A 13,454-nucleotide genomic window follows, 5' to 3' on the forward strand; every position below is an offset into this window, starting at 1 on the left:
CTCTCTCTCTCAAGCCCACATTCTTACCTACCACGTGCTATCCCACACTTCCCAGAGGGTGAGATTTCTAGTTCTAGTTCCCTCCACAGCCTGGCCCAGCCTGTATCCTCTGTAGTGCTCGGCATGAGGCTGGACTGGCAGAATTGTTCTGCAAAATGGGCAGGATCACTTATGCTGAGTCAGAGGCAGCAGCCTCTAGCAATTTGAAGGGGTGGGGAACCTAGTTCCCCTGGCATGCAGGAGGGGCTCAGTAAACATTTGTGGACTGAATGAACAAATGAACAAACGTGATTCAGTGGAGAGAGCTCACTAGAAATGTGGGTGAATGTTCTTTCTGCCACTTCCTTTCTCCATGAAAGAGGAAATAAATGCATTACCTCTATAAAGGTTGAGATTAAATATTGAATGACCGCTTAAGTCCCTTCTAGGCTAAGGATCTAGAATTTATTCACTGATTTTTTTTTCGTTCATTCATCCAGCCATCTAACAAAATATTTATATATAGTTATAAATAAATATAACGCCTGGCCCTATTCAATAAATATTGACTATGCATGGTGCTAGGTGGTGGGTTTGACATGGCAAAGACCAGGTGCAGTGGCTCACACCTGTAATCCCAACATTTTGGGAGGCTGAGGCAGGCAGATTACTTGAGGTCAGAAGTTTGAGACCAGCCGGGCCAGCATGGTGAAACCCCGTCTCCACTAAAATACAGAAATTAGCTGGGTGTGGTATGTGCCTGTAATCCCAGCTACTTGGGAGGCTGAGGCAGGAGAATCGCTTGAATCCGGGAGGCAGAGGTTGCAATGAGCCGAGATCACGCCACTGCACTCCAGCCTGGGAGTCAGAGGGAGACTCAGTCCCAAAAAATAAAATAAAATAAAATAAGATAAAATAAAAATGGCAAATAAGACATATGCCTGCCCCTGCAGAGCTCACATTTGGATGGCACAACAATTACATCCTGTGTGGTCAGCAGTGATGGAGGGGCCACAGAGATTTGGAAACAGGAAGGACACAGGATGCAGACATAGGAGGGTAGAAGGGAGACTTCCTGGAGGAGGTGAAACCTAACCTGAGTCCCTAAGGTGATAGGAAGCAGGAACCAGGGAAGGGGAGCCTATTCTAACACAGTAGAGGCAGCAAGTGCTGAGGTCTGGATGAGGGGACCTCAACTGTGGCCCAAAACCCCAAGTTCCCATCGTGGCTCTGCCAACAACTGGCTGTGCCACCTAGGACAAGCCCTATCCTTGCTCTGTGTCTGGGTTTCCCCATGTGTAAGATGAGGCAGTTGCTAAGTGTTTATTGGACGCATTCCTCAAGTCCCGCCCTCCATCTCCTATTCCCTACTCTTCTGGTTTAGTGCCTTAGGAAATGTGGCAGAAATCTTTTTCTGCCTGTGTCTAGGAAATTACAATTCATGCTGGCGTACCATGGTTGTTGAGGTCCCTGAATCCTTGTGCCCACACTGCTGAAGACTCCTTGTGTGACACAAGTCAGGGGACATCTGGGTCTTGACTCCCCAGATGCTCCAACTGGACCCTACTGCCCTCCCTTGCCCACCTTCTTCCATTGTAGATGCCAAAGGGCTGAGCGATCCAGGGAAGATCAAGCGGCTGCGTTCCCAGGTGCAAGTGAGCTTGGAGGACTACATCAACGACCGCCAGTATGACTCGCGCGGCCGCTTTGGAGAGCTGCTGCTGCTGCTGCCTACCCTGCAGAGCATCACCTGGCAGATGATTGAGCAGATCCAGTTCATCAAGCTCTTCGGCATGGCCAAGATCGACAACCTGCTGCAGGAGATGCTGCTGGGAGGTCTGTGCCAGGCCCAGGAGGGGCGGGGTTGGAGGGGGGACTGTCCAGGAGACGGCCTCACACAGACCTGAGCTCACCCCTCAGCTCCTTGGCTTCCCCACTGTGCAGCTTTGGGCAAGTTGCTTAACCCGTCTGTGCCTCAGTTTCCTGACCAGAAAAATGGAAACAAAGGCAATGGTCTATTTGTTTAGGCACCGAGAGTCTAGCACATGCCAGTCACTGTTCTAAGTGCTGGCAATTCAGTAAAGAACAAGATCTTTGCCCTCCGGGAGGCTGTGTGTGTGTGAGTGTGCATGGATGCGTGGATATCTGTGTATATGCCCGTATGTGCGTGCATGTGTGTATAAAGGCTCACATTTTATGATTTTGAAATAAACAGGTAATATGATAGAGTTTAACCGAAAAGGAATCCTCTTTAGATAGGGAAGGCCAAAGGAGACCTCTCTGAAATGGTGACTCTTGTGCTAAGACCCTAATGGCTGAAAGGAAATGCAGGCTTAAAAGACAAGAGAGCAGTGGCTCACGCCTGTAATCCCAGCACTTTGGGAGGCCAAGGAGAGCAGATTATGAGGTCAGGAGATCGAGACCATCCTGGCTAACACGGTGAAACCCTGTCTCTACTAAAAATACAAAAAATCAGCTGGGCGTGGTGGCGGACGCCTGTGGTCCCAGCTACTTGGGAGGCTGAGGCAGGAGAATGGCGTGAACCTGGGAAGTGGAGTTTGCAGTGAGCCAAGATCGCACCACTGCACTCCAGCCTGGGCGACAGAGCGAGACTCCATCCAAAAAAAAAAAGACAAGAGAGGAATATTCCAAGAAGAAGGAACTATTTCAAGGGCCCTGGAGAGGAGAGAGTTGTGTGTTTGAGAAAGAAGGGCAAGGTTGTGAGATGGAGGAGATGTAGGAGGTGAAGATGGAGATTGGGCAGAAACCAAATCATAAACATATGGCTTTATAAACCTTGTCAGAAATTTGGATTTTATTCTCATTGCAACTATTGTAAGGAGAGTGAAAACCAGACTAATTATTTTTATTCTTTGAGACAAAATTTCCCTCTATCATCCAGGCTGGAGTGCAGTGGCAGGATCTCGGCTCACTGCAACCTCCACCTCCCAAGTTCAAGCAATTCTCCTGCACAACCTCCCAAGTAGCTAGGATTACAGGCACCCGCCACCACGCTCGGCTCATTTTTTTATATTTTTAGCAGAGATGGGGTTTCACCCTATCGGCCTGGATGGTCTCAAACTCCTGACCTCAAGTGATTGCCCACCTCGGTCTCCCAAAGTGCTAGAATGACAGGTGTGAGCCACCATGCTCAGCCCAGACTAATGCTTTAAACAAACCACTCTGACTGTTGGGTACAAAGTAAATTACAGAGATTCCTGAGAATGTCACTGTCTCCAATCATGTGACAGATGGTGAAGGCTTGGACCATGGAAATGGAGCAGTGAAGATAAACCTGATCATCTATTTGGAGGAAGATGATTGGAGGAAGATGATCATCTATTTGGAGGAAGCAAATCCACAGGATTTGCTGACTGATCAGATGTAGGGAGTGACAGGAAGAGGAAGAGTCAAGGACAGAGTCTAAATTTTTGCTTTGAATAGCAGAAATGAAGATGGAGTAGTTTACTGAGATGAGGAGGACAGAATAAACAACTTGATGCTGGAGTCTGGGGGTGGTCATGAGGGGTGACCTCAGAGATCCATTGTGGACTCTCTTTTTTTCCTTTTTCCTTTTTTTTTTGAGACGAGATCTCTCTCTGTCACCCAGGCTGGAGTGCAGTGGCGCAGTCATAGCTCACTGCAGCCTCAACCTTCCAGGCTCAAGAGATCCTCCAGCCTTTCGAGTAGCTGGGACTACAGGTGTGTGCCACCATACCCAGCTAATTTTTCATTTTTATTTTTTATAGAGACAATGTCTCACTATGTTGCTCAGGCTGGTCTTGAACTCCTGGTCTTAAGCAATCCTTCCGACTTGGCCTCTCAAAATGCTGGGATTACAGGTGTGAGCCACCATGCCCAGCCTCATTGTGGACTTTCATTAAGCATGAGATGACTATTACAAATCAAAGTTACCAAGGAGACAGTTGAATGTATGAGTCTGCTGCTCAAGCACAAGATTAAAGGCAGCTCTGTGGAATCAGGGGAAGATGGAGCCATGGAGGGAAGGGAAGAAGACTGGCCGGAGGGGTAGGAGAAAACCAGGGCAATTCCAGAATCCAAGAGAAGAGCGTGTTTGAAGGACAGAGTGTTTAATGGTGTTACACTCTGCAGAGAGACAGAAAGAAGGAGGGAGGAATGGAGAGGTCAAGGGAGGAGGGGAAGAGAGAGGAAAGAGTCCATTGGATTGGCAGCTGGAGGCTCTTGAAAATTGTGTTGAAAGCAGTTCCAGAGAGCTGAGAGAGTGGAAACCAGATTGGAGAGTGCTCCAAAGAGAGCAAGTGGGAAGGTGGAGATAGAGTAGATAACCCTTTGGTTTGACTGTGAAGGGGAGTATGAAGGAGTTAGGATGACTGCAAGGGAGTGATTAGAATGATAGGTCATGGAGTCTGGGCTGCACTCAAAGAGAAATAAAGATGGAGGCTGGGTACAGTGGCTTACACCTGTAATCCTAGCACTTTGGGAGGCCGAGGCGGGTGGATCACTTGAGGCTAGGAGCTCAAGACCAACCTGGCCAACACAGCAAAACACCATCTCTACTAAAAATACAAAAAAACATTAGCCAGACGTGGTGGCATGCACCTGTAATCCCAGCTACTCGGGAGGCTGAGGCAGGACAATTGCTTGAACCCGGGAAATGGAGGTTGCAATGAGCCGAGATTGCGACATTGCACTCCAGCGTGTGTGACAGAGCAAGACTCTGTCTCAACAACAACAACAAAAGGATGGGGTGATAGTGAAAAGAGAGTGTCAGTGAATTGACAGCCTCAGTAGGGCTGAAGAAGTTTTGCAGTGATGGTACTAGATTAAGGGAGCTGGAAGGACATGAGGTGAAGTCAAAGTAGGGATGTTAAATTCGAGATTTTGGAGGTGCTTCAGTGAGGGCGAGGTTTCTCAACACTGGTACTATTGATACTTGGAACTGGACGATTCTTTGTTGTGCGGGGCTGTCCTGTGCGTTGTTTGGCTGCATCTCTGTCCTGTACCCATAAGGTGCCAGTTGCACTTCTCCAGTGGTGACAACCAAAATGTCTTCGGATATAGTCAAATGTCTCCTGATGGGCCAAAATCATCCCCAGTTGGGAACCACTGTTGTGTGATAGCTCATTTCATTCTCACTTTGACCCTGTGAACAAGGGATTATTACGAATCAGGTGTCACTGAGATCAGGATCAGGAGCCTGTGCTCTATTGCCAAATAGTTAAGAGCTCTGGGCTTAGTTGTCTCATCTGTAGAATGGGCTAATAATAGTATCCGTTCTATAGGATTGTTGTAAGGATTAAATTATGTACAACATGAAAAGTGCTATACAACAGTACCTGGCACATGATAATTGTTAATTATCAACAGTCGTTATTTATCACTGAGATCAATGTACTGTAGAGATCTCTTGCAAGCATTGAAATTCCATCATTGTCATATTACTCACCATAGGCTATTATTAAACCATACCCCATGTGATATTTTTACTCCCTGACACATGTTTGAAGCGGTTACTGTGTTCCAGACAATCTGCTAGGCTCTCAAAGAAGAAAAATACATCTGAAATTGTAATGCTCATAGACAGAAGAAGTGGTTTTCCTAAAAGTTGTGTTACAGATAAATTACTATGAGAAATCCAAGGAAGGAGAATGAGGAGAATCAGGAGAGGCTTCTAAAGAGACGAAATATATGAGCTGGGATTTGGGCTTATGGACGTGGAGTGGGTTTGGGGTGGAAAAAACATCTCTGACGGAAGCAACAATGTGAGCAGAAGCATAGACATAGGAAAACACAGGGGACACATAGATGCTATAAGTAGGTCAGTTGGCTGCAGCAGAGATGTGGGGGATGAGGCTGGAAGGTGAGGCAGGACCAAATGGTTGAAGGACTTGCACGCCAAGGAGCTTTGAAAGCCATTGATTACATCCAATACACTACTCATTAGAACATTTACTTGATCTCAGAGCTTCCTTATAGGCACCTTGTTTCTTTCAACTCACTTTTGTTCTCTTGGTCTTTTGGGGTCTTCTTAACACCCTCGTGAAGCCTACGGATGGGAATGGTACACCCTAGTTTACTAACCCAGGAATAGGTACCCAACAGGCACTGCCAATATTGGATGGGCAGGTTGATTGATCACACCTGAGGAAGATGGCGTCCCAAGGCCTGAGGTCTGCATCCCAGACTCTTCATCCTGATCGATCTTCTCTTCCTGCAGGGTCCTCCAGCGATGCACCCCATGCCCACCACCCCCTGCACCCTCACCTGATGCAGGAACACATGGGAACCAATGTCATCGTTGCCAACACAATGCCCACTCACCTCAGCAATGGACAGATGTGTGAGTGGCCCCGACCCAGGGGGCAGGCAGGTGGGCAACCTCTGGGACTCTACCTTGCAAAGGGTGAGGATGGGGCTTAAGAGAGGAAGCAGGAGAAGGTGGAGTCTAGAAGGTAGAACCAGGATGCAACAGTTTTCTGGGTTCCAGGGTAGGGAATAAAGGGCAAGGTTGTCCATTTGTTGAGGCTGTTTATTCAGTGAGGTGACTGACAGCGTTTACTGAATGAAGCCATTGTTGGGATGAGGCAGTCCACTGGACGAGGTAATCCATTGGGTGAAGATGTTCTTGGATGAGAATCCCATTAGTTGACATTGTCCATTAGGTAAAAGTGGTCATTGATGTAAGGCTGCTCAATTGGGTAAGGCTATCCATTGGACAATTAGATGAGACTATCCATTGGGTCAGGATGTCTGCTGGGCTAGACCATCCTCTGAAAACCTCCAAAGGGTAAACTTGTCATTGGGCAAGGCTCTTCAAAGAATAAGATTATCAATGGGATGAAGTGATCCACTGAGATGAGATGATATTTTACTGACATTGTTCTTGGAGAAAGTTGTCCATTGAACAAAGTTTGCCAATTGGGTCAAATTTGCTCTCCAAACCTGCCATGAGAGTGAGGCCAGTTTCTATTACTCATCTCCTAAATATCCAAGAAATGGTATTTTTTGAGCCAGTTGGCCCTGAGTCTCATCAACTGCTGGCTCCTTCTCCCAGGAAAGAATATCCCTGTCACCCATCCCATTGCCGTTGGTGACAGCCAAGCCTGGGCCTTGGTTTCGGAGAAGCAGTTCAGTCTGCATATCAAATAAATGATGGAGGAGATGGGTGGTGAGACCTTCCAGACCTCATACAACTTAGGCTTTATGATCTGGGACTCACAGAAGGTTGAGTCATAAAAGACCTTAGGGATTATCTGGTTTAATTAATTCTCTCACTTTATAGAGGAAGAAATTAAGTCAAGGCGGGGTGGGCCGGGGGTCAGGGGGAGAACTTTCCTGGGGCTCTTCATTTACTCCCACAAAGGCTGGAATTTTGAGCAGCCCCTATCTGTCTGTTTGTCCTTCCAGCCACCCCTGAGACCCCACAGCCCTCACCGCCAGGTGGCTCAGGGTCTGAGCCCTACAAGCTCCTGCCGGGAGCCGTCGCCACAATCGTCAAGCCCCTCTCTGCCATCCCCCAGCCGACCATCACCAAGCAGGAAGTTATCTAGCAAGCCGCTGGGGCTTGGGGGCTCCGCTGGCTCCCCCCAGCCCCCTCAGAGAACGCCTGGTGATCACGTGGTCACGGCAAAGGAAGACGTGACGCCAGGACCAGTCCCAGAGCAGGAATGGGAAGGATAAAGGGCCCGAGAACATGGCCTAAGGGCCACATCCCACTGCCACCCTTGACGCCCTGCTCTGGATAACGAGACTTTGACTCGGGAAGACCCCACTGGAAAGTCCTCTACTGCCTTGGGCAACTTTTCTCATGTTGAAGCCACTGCCTTCACCTTCACCTTCATCCATTCGCTCCTCCTTCTGCTGCTGCCCCCACCTCAAACGCCCGTTTCCCTCTGCTGTCGCCTTGCTCAGCCATCCCGTCTTCTCCAACACCACCTCTCCAGAGGCCAAGGAGGCCTTGGAAATGATTCCCCCAGTCATCCTGGGAACATGTTGTAAGCACTGACTGGGGCCAGGCAGGGTCTAGAAGGCTGTGGTGAGGGAAGACGCCTTTCTCCTCCAGCCCCCCTGCACCCTCCTTCTTCAGGGACTTGGGTGGGTATTTGGGGTGAGGATCTCTGTAGACCTTCAACCCAAGAAAACAAGCCCAGGTTGGCAACTGCAACAGGAACTTGGAGTGAAGAGGAAAAGCATCAGAAGGAGGCAGACCATCCACTAGGCCTTTGAGAAGGGCTAGAAGTCTGGCTGGTACAGCGGGTGAGACGGGACATTCCAAAGAACAGCCTGAGTCAAGGCCTCGTGGTAGGAAGAATCTAGCAAGAATTGAGGAAGAATGGTTTGGGAGAGGGATGATGAAGAGAGAGAAGGCCTGCTGGAGAGCATAAGGTCTGGAATACCAGGCTGAGGCCCTGATCAGTGGCAAGGGGTATGCAGGGAGCTGGGCTTCCAGAAAATGAACACAGCAGTTCTGTAGAGAACAGGAGGCTGGGAGCTGGGAGGTCAGGTGGGGTGGATGATGTAATGCGGGTGAGAGTAATGAGGCTTGGGGCTGGAGAGGACAAGATGGGTAAACTCTCACATCAGAGTGACATCCAGGAGGAATGATCTCCCAGGGCCTGTCTCAAGCTCTTCCTTACTCCCAGGCACTGTCTTAAGGCATCTGACATGCATCATCTCATTTAATCCTCCCTTCCTCCCTATTAACCTAGAGATTGTTTTTGTTTTTTTATTTTCCTCCTCCCTCCCCATACTCACCCGCCCCTCCTAACCTAGAGATTGTTACAGAAGATGAAATTGCGTTCTAAGAGGTGAAGTGATTTTTTTTTCTGAAACTCACACAACTAGGAAGTGGCTGAGTCAGGACTTGAACCCAGGTCTCCCTGGATCAGAACAGGAGCTCTTAACGAGAGTGGCTGAATAACTTCTCCAAAGGCTCCCTTTGTTCTCACTGTGATCAAGTTGAGGGGCTTCTGGCTCCCTTCTCCAGCCTCAGAAACCGGACTCGTTCCTCTGGGAACTCTGCCCACTCCCAGGACCAAGATTGGCCTGAGCCTGCACTAAAATTCACTTACGGTCGAGTATCCTGTTTGCTGATAAATATTTAGGAGAATTCATAACTCTTGAGAGCTTTTCTCTCTTCACTCCCCAAGTCTAGGGGAGGGGTGGCAGGGGTCTGTTTCCTGGGAGTCGGGCTCATCTGGCCTGTTGGCACGGGGGTGGGACAGTGTGCGCAGTGTGGGGGCACGGGAGGGCTAAGCAGGCCTGGGTTTGAGGCTTATTCTGGAGATCGTCACTCCAGGTGTATTCTGGAAACATTGGACCCTAGGATGGAGCGTCCAGCACGTCATCCATGTGGAATCTTGGTGGCTTTGGGGACATGCTGGAAAATGCCACTGACCAGTGTGAACAAAAGGGATGTGTCCTGGGGCTGGAGGTGTGATTAGGTAGGAGGGAAACTGTTGGACCGACTCTTGCTCCCCACTCAACACTGACCCCTCTGAGTGGATGGAGGCAGTGCCCCAGTGCCCAGAAATCCCACCATTAGTGATTGTTTTTTATGAGAAAGAGGCATGGAGACGTATTGGGGTGATGTGTCAGAGAGGAATCACCACATCCCTATGGCAGTCCCAGCCAAACCCGCAGTCCCAGGAGAGACTGCACCCTGCTCAGAGCTCCCAAGCCTTCCTCCACCACCTCATTCAAGTGCCCCTGAAATCTCCTCCAGACAGCTCAGCCTGGTCTGCAGTAAGTCAGGGAGGCTGGAACCATTTCCAGGCATTGTGGTCATTCCCACTCTGTTCCTCCACCTCCTCCCTCCAGCGTTCCTCAGGCCTCTGTCATGGGAGCAAGGTTGAGATAAGAATGTCCCATGGCATGCAGAGGGCAACAGTGGCCCTTCATGGGAACAATCTTTTGGAGCAGGGGGTCAGTTCTCTGCTGGGAATCTACCCCTTCTGGAGAAGAAACCCATTCCACTTTAATAACTTTATTGTAATGTGAGAAACACAAAACAAAGTTTACTTTTTTGACTCTAAGCTGACATATTAGAAAATCTCTCTCTCTCTTTTTGTTTTGTTTTTTTTTTTTTTTTTTTTGGCCACTTGAGTTGTGGTCCTAAAACATAAAATCTGATGGACTAACAGAGGGTTGCTGGGGGGACAAGCGTGGGCACAACCGTTCCCCCACCAAGACACCCCGATCTTCAGGCAGCTCTCAGCAGCTTCTGAAATCCGCATGGCTCTCCTGAGAGCAGACAGAGGAGAGGAGAGGGTCGGAAATGAATGCTCTTCTATTGTTTGTCATCACCAAGCCAATTACATTTGCCAAATTTTTCTGTGATCTGCCCTGATTAAGATGAATTGTGAAATTTACATCAAGCAATTACCAAAGTGGGTTGGGTCCCATCAGAACGACCCACATCTTTCTGTGGATGTGAATGTCATTAGGTCCTGCGCTGACCCCTGAGCCCCCATCACTGCCGCCTGATGGGGCAAAGAAACAAAAAACATTTCGTACTCTTGTGTGTTTTAACAAAAGTTTATAAAACAAAATAAATGGCGCATATGTTTTCTAAGTCCTCGGATGAGTATATTTTCTTTCAGGTGTCAGAAATAAGACTGAATCTTCTGGTTCTGCTTGGGGGCTAAAAAAAATTTTTTAAGGAAGAATGAGAATAGTTTTATAGTTCTTTGTGATGTGCAGAATGTTTTTGTATCCATTATAATTTCTGAGTCTTCACATCACGAGGTAAGCAGTTAGACATGATTACTCCCACTTTCCAGATGAGGAGACTGAGACTTGGGGAAGTGATTTCTCTTGGGAGGCAGAGGTGGACATCTAACCCTGGTCTCTTGATTCCAAGTACTTAGTATATGGAGAGAGTGAAAGTTGATCCCCCCTCTTGAAGAGGGGAGTGATGAGGGAGAGTGTAATGGAAAGATCTGGAAGAATGGCAAGAGGGTCCAAGGGTCTGTCATCCTCCACCAAGGTCCAAGACAGAGCCCTTTTCTGGGTCACCTCAATCTGCCAGCAATGGGAGATGAGTAGCTGTGGGGACATTCCATAAAAGCAAGTGGTTTTTTTGTTTTGTTTTGTTTTTTGCTTTTTTCTAGAACAAGGCTGTGCACAGTGGCTCATATCTGTAGTCCCAGCACTTTGGGAGGCTGAGACAGGAGGATCACTTGAGCCTCAGGAGTTCGAGCCCAGCCAGAGCAATATAAGGAGACCCCATCTCTACAAAACAATTTAAAAATTAGCCAGGTGTGGTGGTGTGTGCCTATAGTACCAGCTACTCTGAAGGCTGAGGAGGGAGGATTGCTTCAGCCCAGGAGTTCGAGGATGCAGTGAGCTATGAATACAACACTGCACTACGGTCTGGGTGAAAGAGCAAGACCCTGTTTCAAAACATAAATAATAGGTAGAAAGAATAAAAGCAAGGGATGTGCTTAAGAATCTCCAGCCAGATCTGTAGGCACTGGGGTTCTCTCCACGGCTAAACTATTATAGGAAGGCGGCCTTGTGTCTCGGCCACCACAGACCACAGCGTTCCATTCACTCGGGGTTGTGCTGGAGCTGGCTTGTGAGAACTGACTAGTAGCTTCTCTTCCCAATTCCATGTTTGCCAGTGCCACACTGATAGCTTGAAATTGGTTATTGCTGGAGTGTTTACACCACAAAGACTAGCAAACTCTACAAATCAGGGCTTTTGTTCCTGGAGAGCCCGTTGTTAACATTCACCAGCACACCACAGCATTCGGTGATGGCTGGACCGTGGGATGCCAACATATGGGGACATCCTCATTGGGGATGAGGGTAGAGCAGCGTGATCCTTTCAGCTCTTCCTTAAGGGAGGGGACAAAAGTTCTGGTCTGGGAAGCACACGTCTTGCTGATCAGTGTAACCTTGGGCAGGTCACTCCACCACTCCGAGCCTCATCTGTAAAGTGGGAATGATATCTTCCTCCAGGGAAGATGTCAGGATTCAATGGAATGAGATCACAGTAACTGTGAGAGCTCCTGTTACATGAGGAGTACAAGTGAACTCTTCATGCGCCCCTTTCTAGCGGGAGGTTAACCATTAAACTCTCCAGCCTTCAGAGCACCCATTCGCTGTCTACCTGATCCCTAGGGCCGCTCCCTGTGCCTTCCCTCCACTAGTCAGCACCAGGAAATGTTTTCGACAACGTTGCAACGGAGGCCTTCTTCATGCTGCCGCCATCGGGGACACGAGGGGGTAGGGACCAACAGAGACTATTTCAGTCCTAAATTGTGCTTAATAAACCCATATCAAAACCATAAACCCTGGGCTGCCATAAATTCCTCTACCCTTGGTTCCTCCACCTCATCAGCCCTTTGCCCTGGTTAATCTCAAATCTCAGCACAGGCAGCCAGAGCTTCAGGTTTGGTTTCTATTTCAATTGCTAAACAGCATCAGTTCAGGTAGCAGACAGTCAAATTCCCATTTTATAGATGATGAAACTGAGGTTCAGAAAGGTGAAGAAACTTGTCTAAGGTCACACAGCTAGAGACCCCAGCCAAGACCTGAGCCCATGCTTCCACCATCCAGGTAGCCTGATTAAGAAATGGGAATTATTGGCTGAGCCTGGTGGTTCACACCTGTAATCCCACCACTTTGGGAGGCCGAGATGGGCAGATCACCTGAGATTAGGAGTTCAAGACTAGCCTGGCCAACATGGTGAAACCCCATCTCTACTAAAAATACAAAAATTAGCCGGGCATGGTGGTGCACACCTGTAATCCCAGCTACTCGGGAGGCTGAGCCAGGAGAGTTGCTTGACCCCAAGAGACAGAGGTTGCAGTGAGCTGAGCTCATGCCACTGCACTCCAGCCTGGGTGACAGAGCAAGACTCCATCTCAAAAAAAAAAAAAAAAAAAAAAAAAAAGGAATAATCAATTCTCAAGCTTCTCAAGCTTCTCGGGGAGACAGATTTGAGGTTTCCTGTCATGTCCTTGTTTGGCGGCCCTACAATTAAACCTCTTTCTCTGCTATAAAACAATGGAAAAAAAGAACTGGAATTTCTAAGGGTCCTCTTTTTTTTTTTCTTTTTTGAGTCACGGTCTCTCTCTGTCACCTAGACTGGAATGTAGTGGCGCCATCATAGCTCTCTGCAACCTCTGCCTCCAGAGCTCAAGCAATCCTCCTGCCCCAGCCTTCTGAGTAGCTGGGGTACAGTGTGCCAGCACACCTGGCTAATTTTTTCTTTTATTTTTAGTAAAGATGAGGTCTTGCTATGTTGCCTAGGCTGACCCCTTTTTAGTTCCTCTGAAAAGTTGTTTCCCTAAGCCATGCTACTAGAAGCTTCTTATTCCATCATTCCATCATTGCTCAGCGTGGGGACCAGAACTAGAAGGGCCCCTGGGTGACAAATCCTTCTTTCTTGAAGATCCAAAGGAAGTTTCATGAGGTGTGAATGGCCTGTCATCCCAAATTGGTGAGATCGTCCTACTTCCTCATTTGTGGAACCCAGATAACCT

The 13,454-nt window shown here is 48.3% G+C and overlaps 1 protein-coding gene across 3 annotated transcripts in view; it reads left to right on the forward strand.

Moving 5' to 3' along the window:
- Positions 1 to 10,535, forward strand: part of HNF4A (hepatocyte nuclear factor 4 alpha) — a 74,732-nt gene extending 64,197 nt beyond the window's left edge. For 2 of the 3 annotated variants that reach the window (XM_010384282.2, XM_010384279.2), the window contains exons 8-10: positions 1,579 to 1,815; positions 6,179 to 6,331; positions 7,369 to 10,535. In XM_010384282.2, the coding sequence (XP_010382584.1) occupies positions 1,579 to 1,815; positions 6,179 to 6,331; positions 7,369 to 7,511 (533 nt within the window). In that variant the 3' untranslated portion in view covers positions 7,512 to 10,535. The remainder of the gene's footprint in view (positions 1 to 1,578; positions 1,816 to 6,178; positions 6,332 to 7,368) is intronic. The other variant, XM_010384280.2, reaches the window with a different exon arrangement.
- The last annotated feature ends 2,919 nt before the right edge of the window (positions 10,536 to 13,454 follow it).

This window comes from Rhinopithecus roxellana, chromosome 13, assembly GCF_007565055.1.
Source record: "Rhinopithecus roxellana isolate Shanxi Qingling chromosome 13, ASM756505v1, whole genome shotgun sequence".
Classification (NCBI taxonomy): domain Eukaryota; kingdom Metazoa; phylum Chordata; class Mammalia; order Primates; family Cercopithecidae; genus Rhinopithecus; species Rhinopithecus roxellana.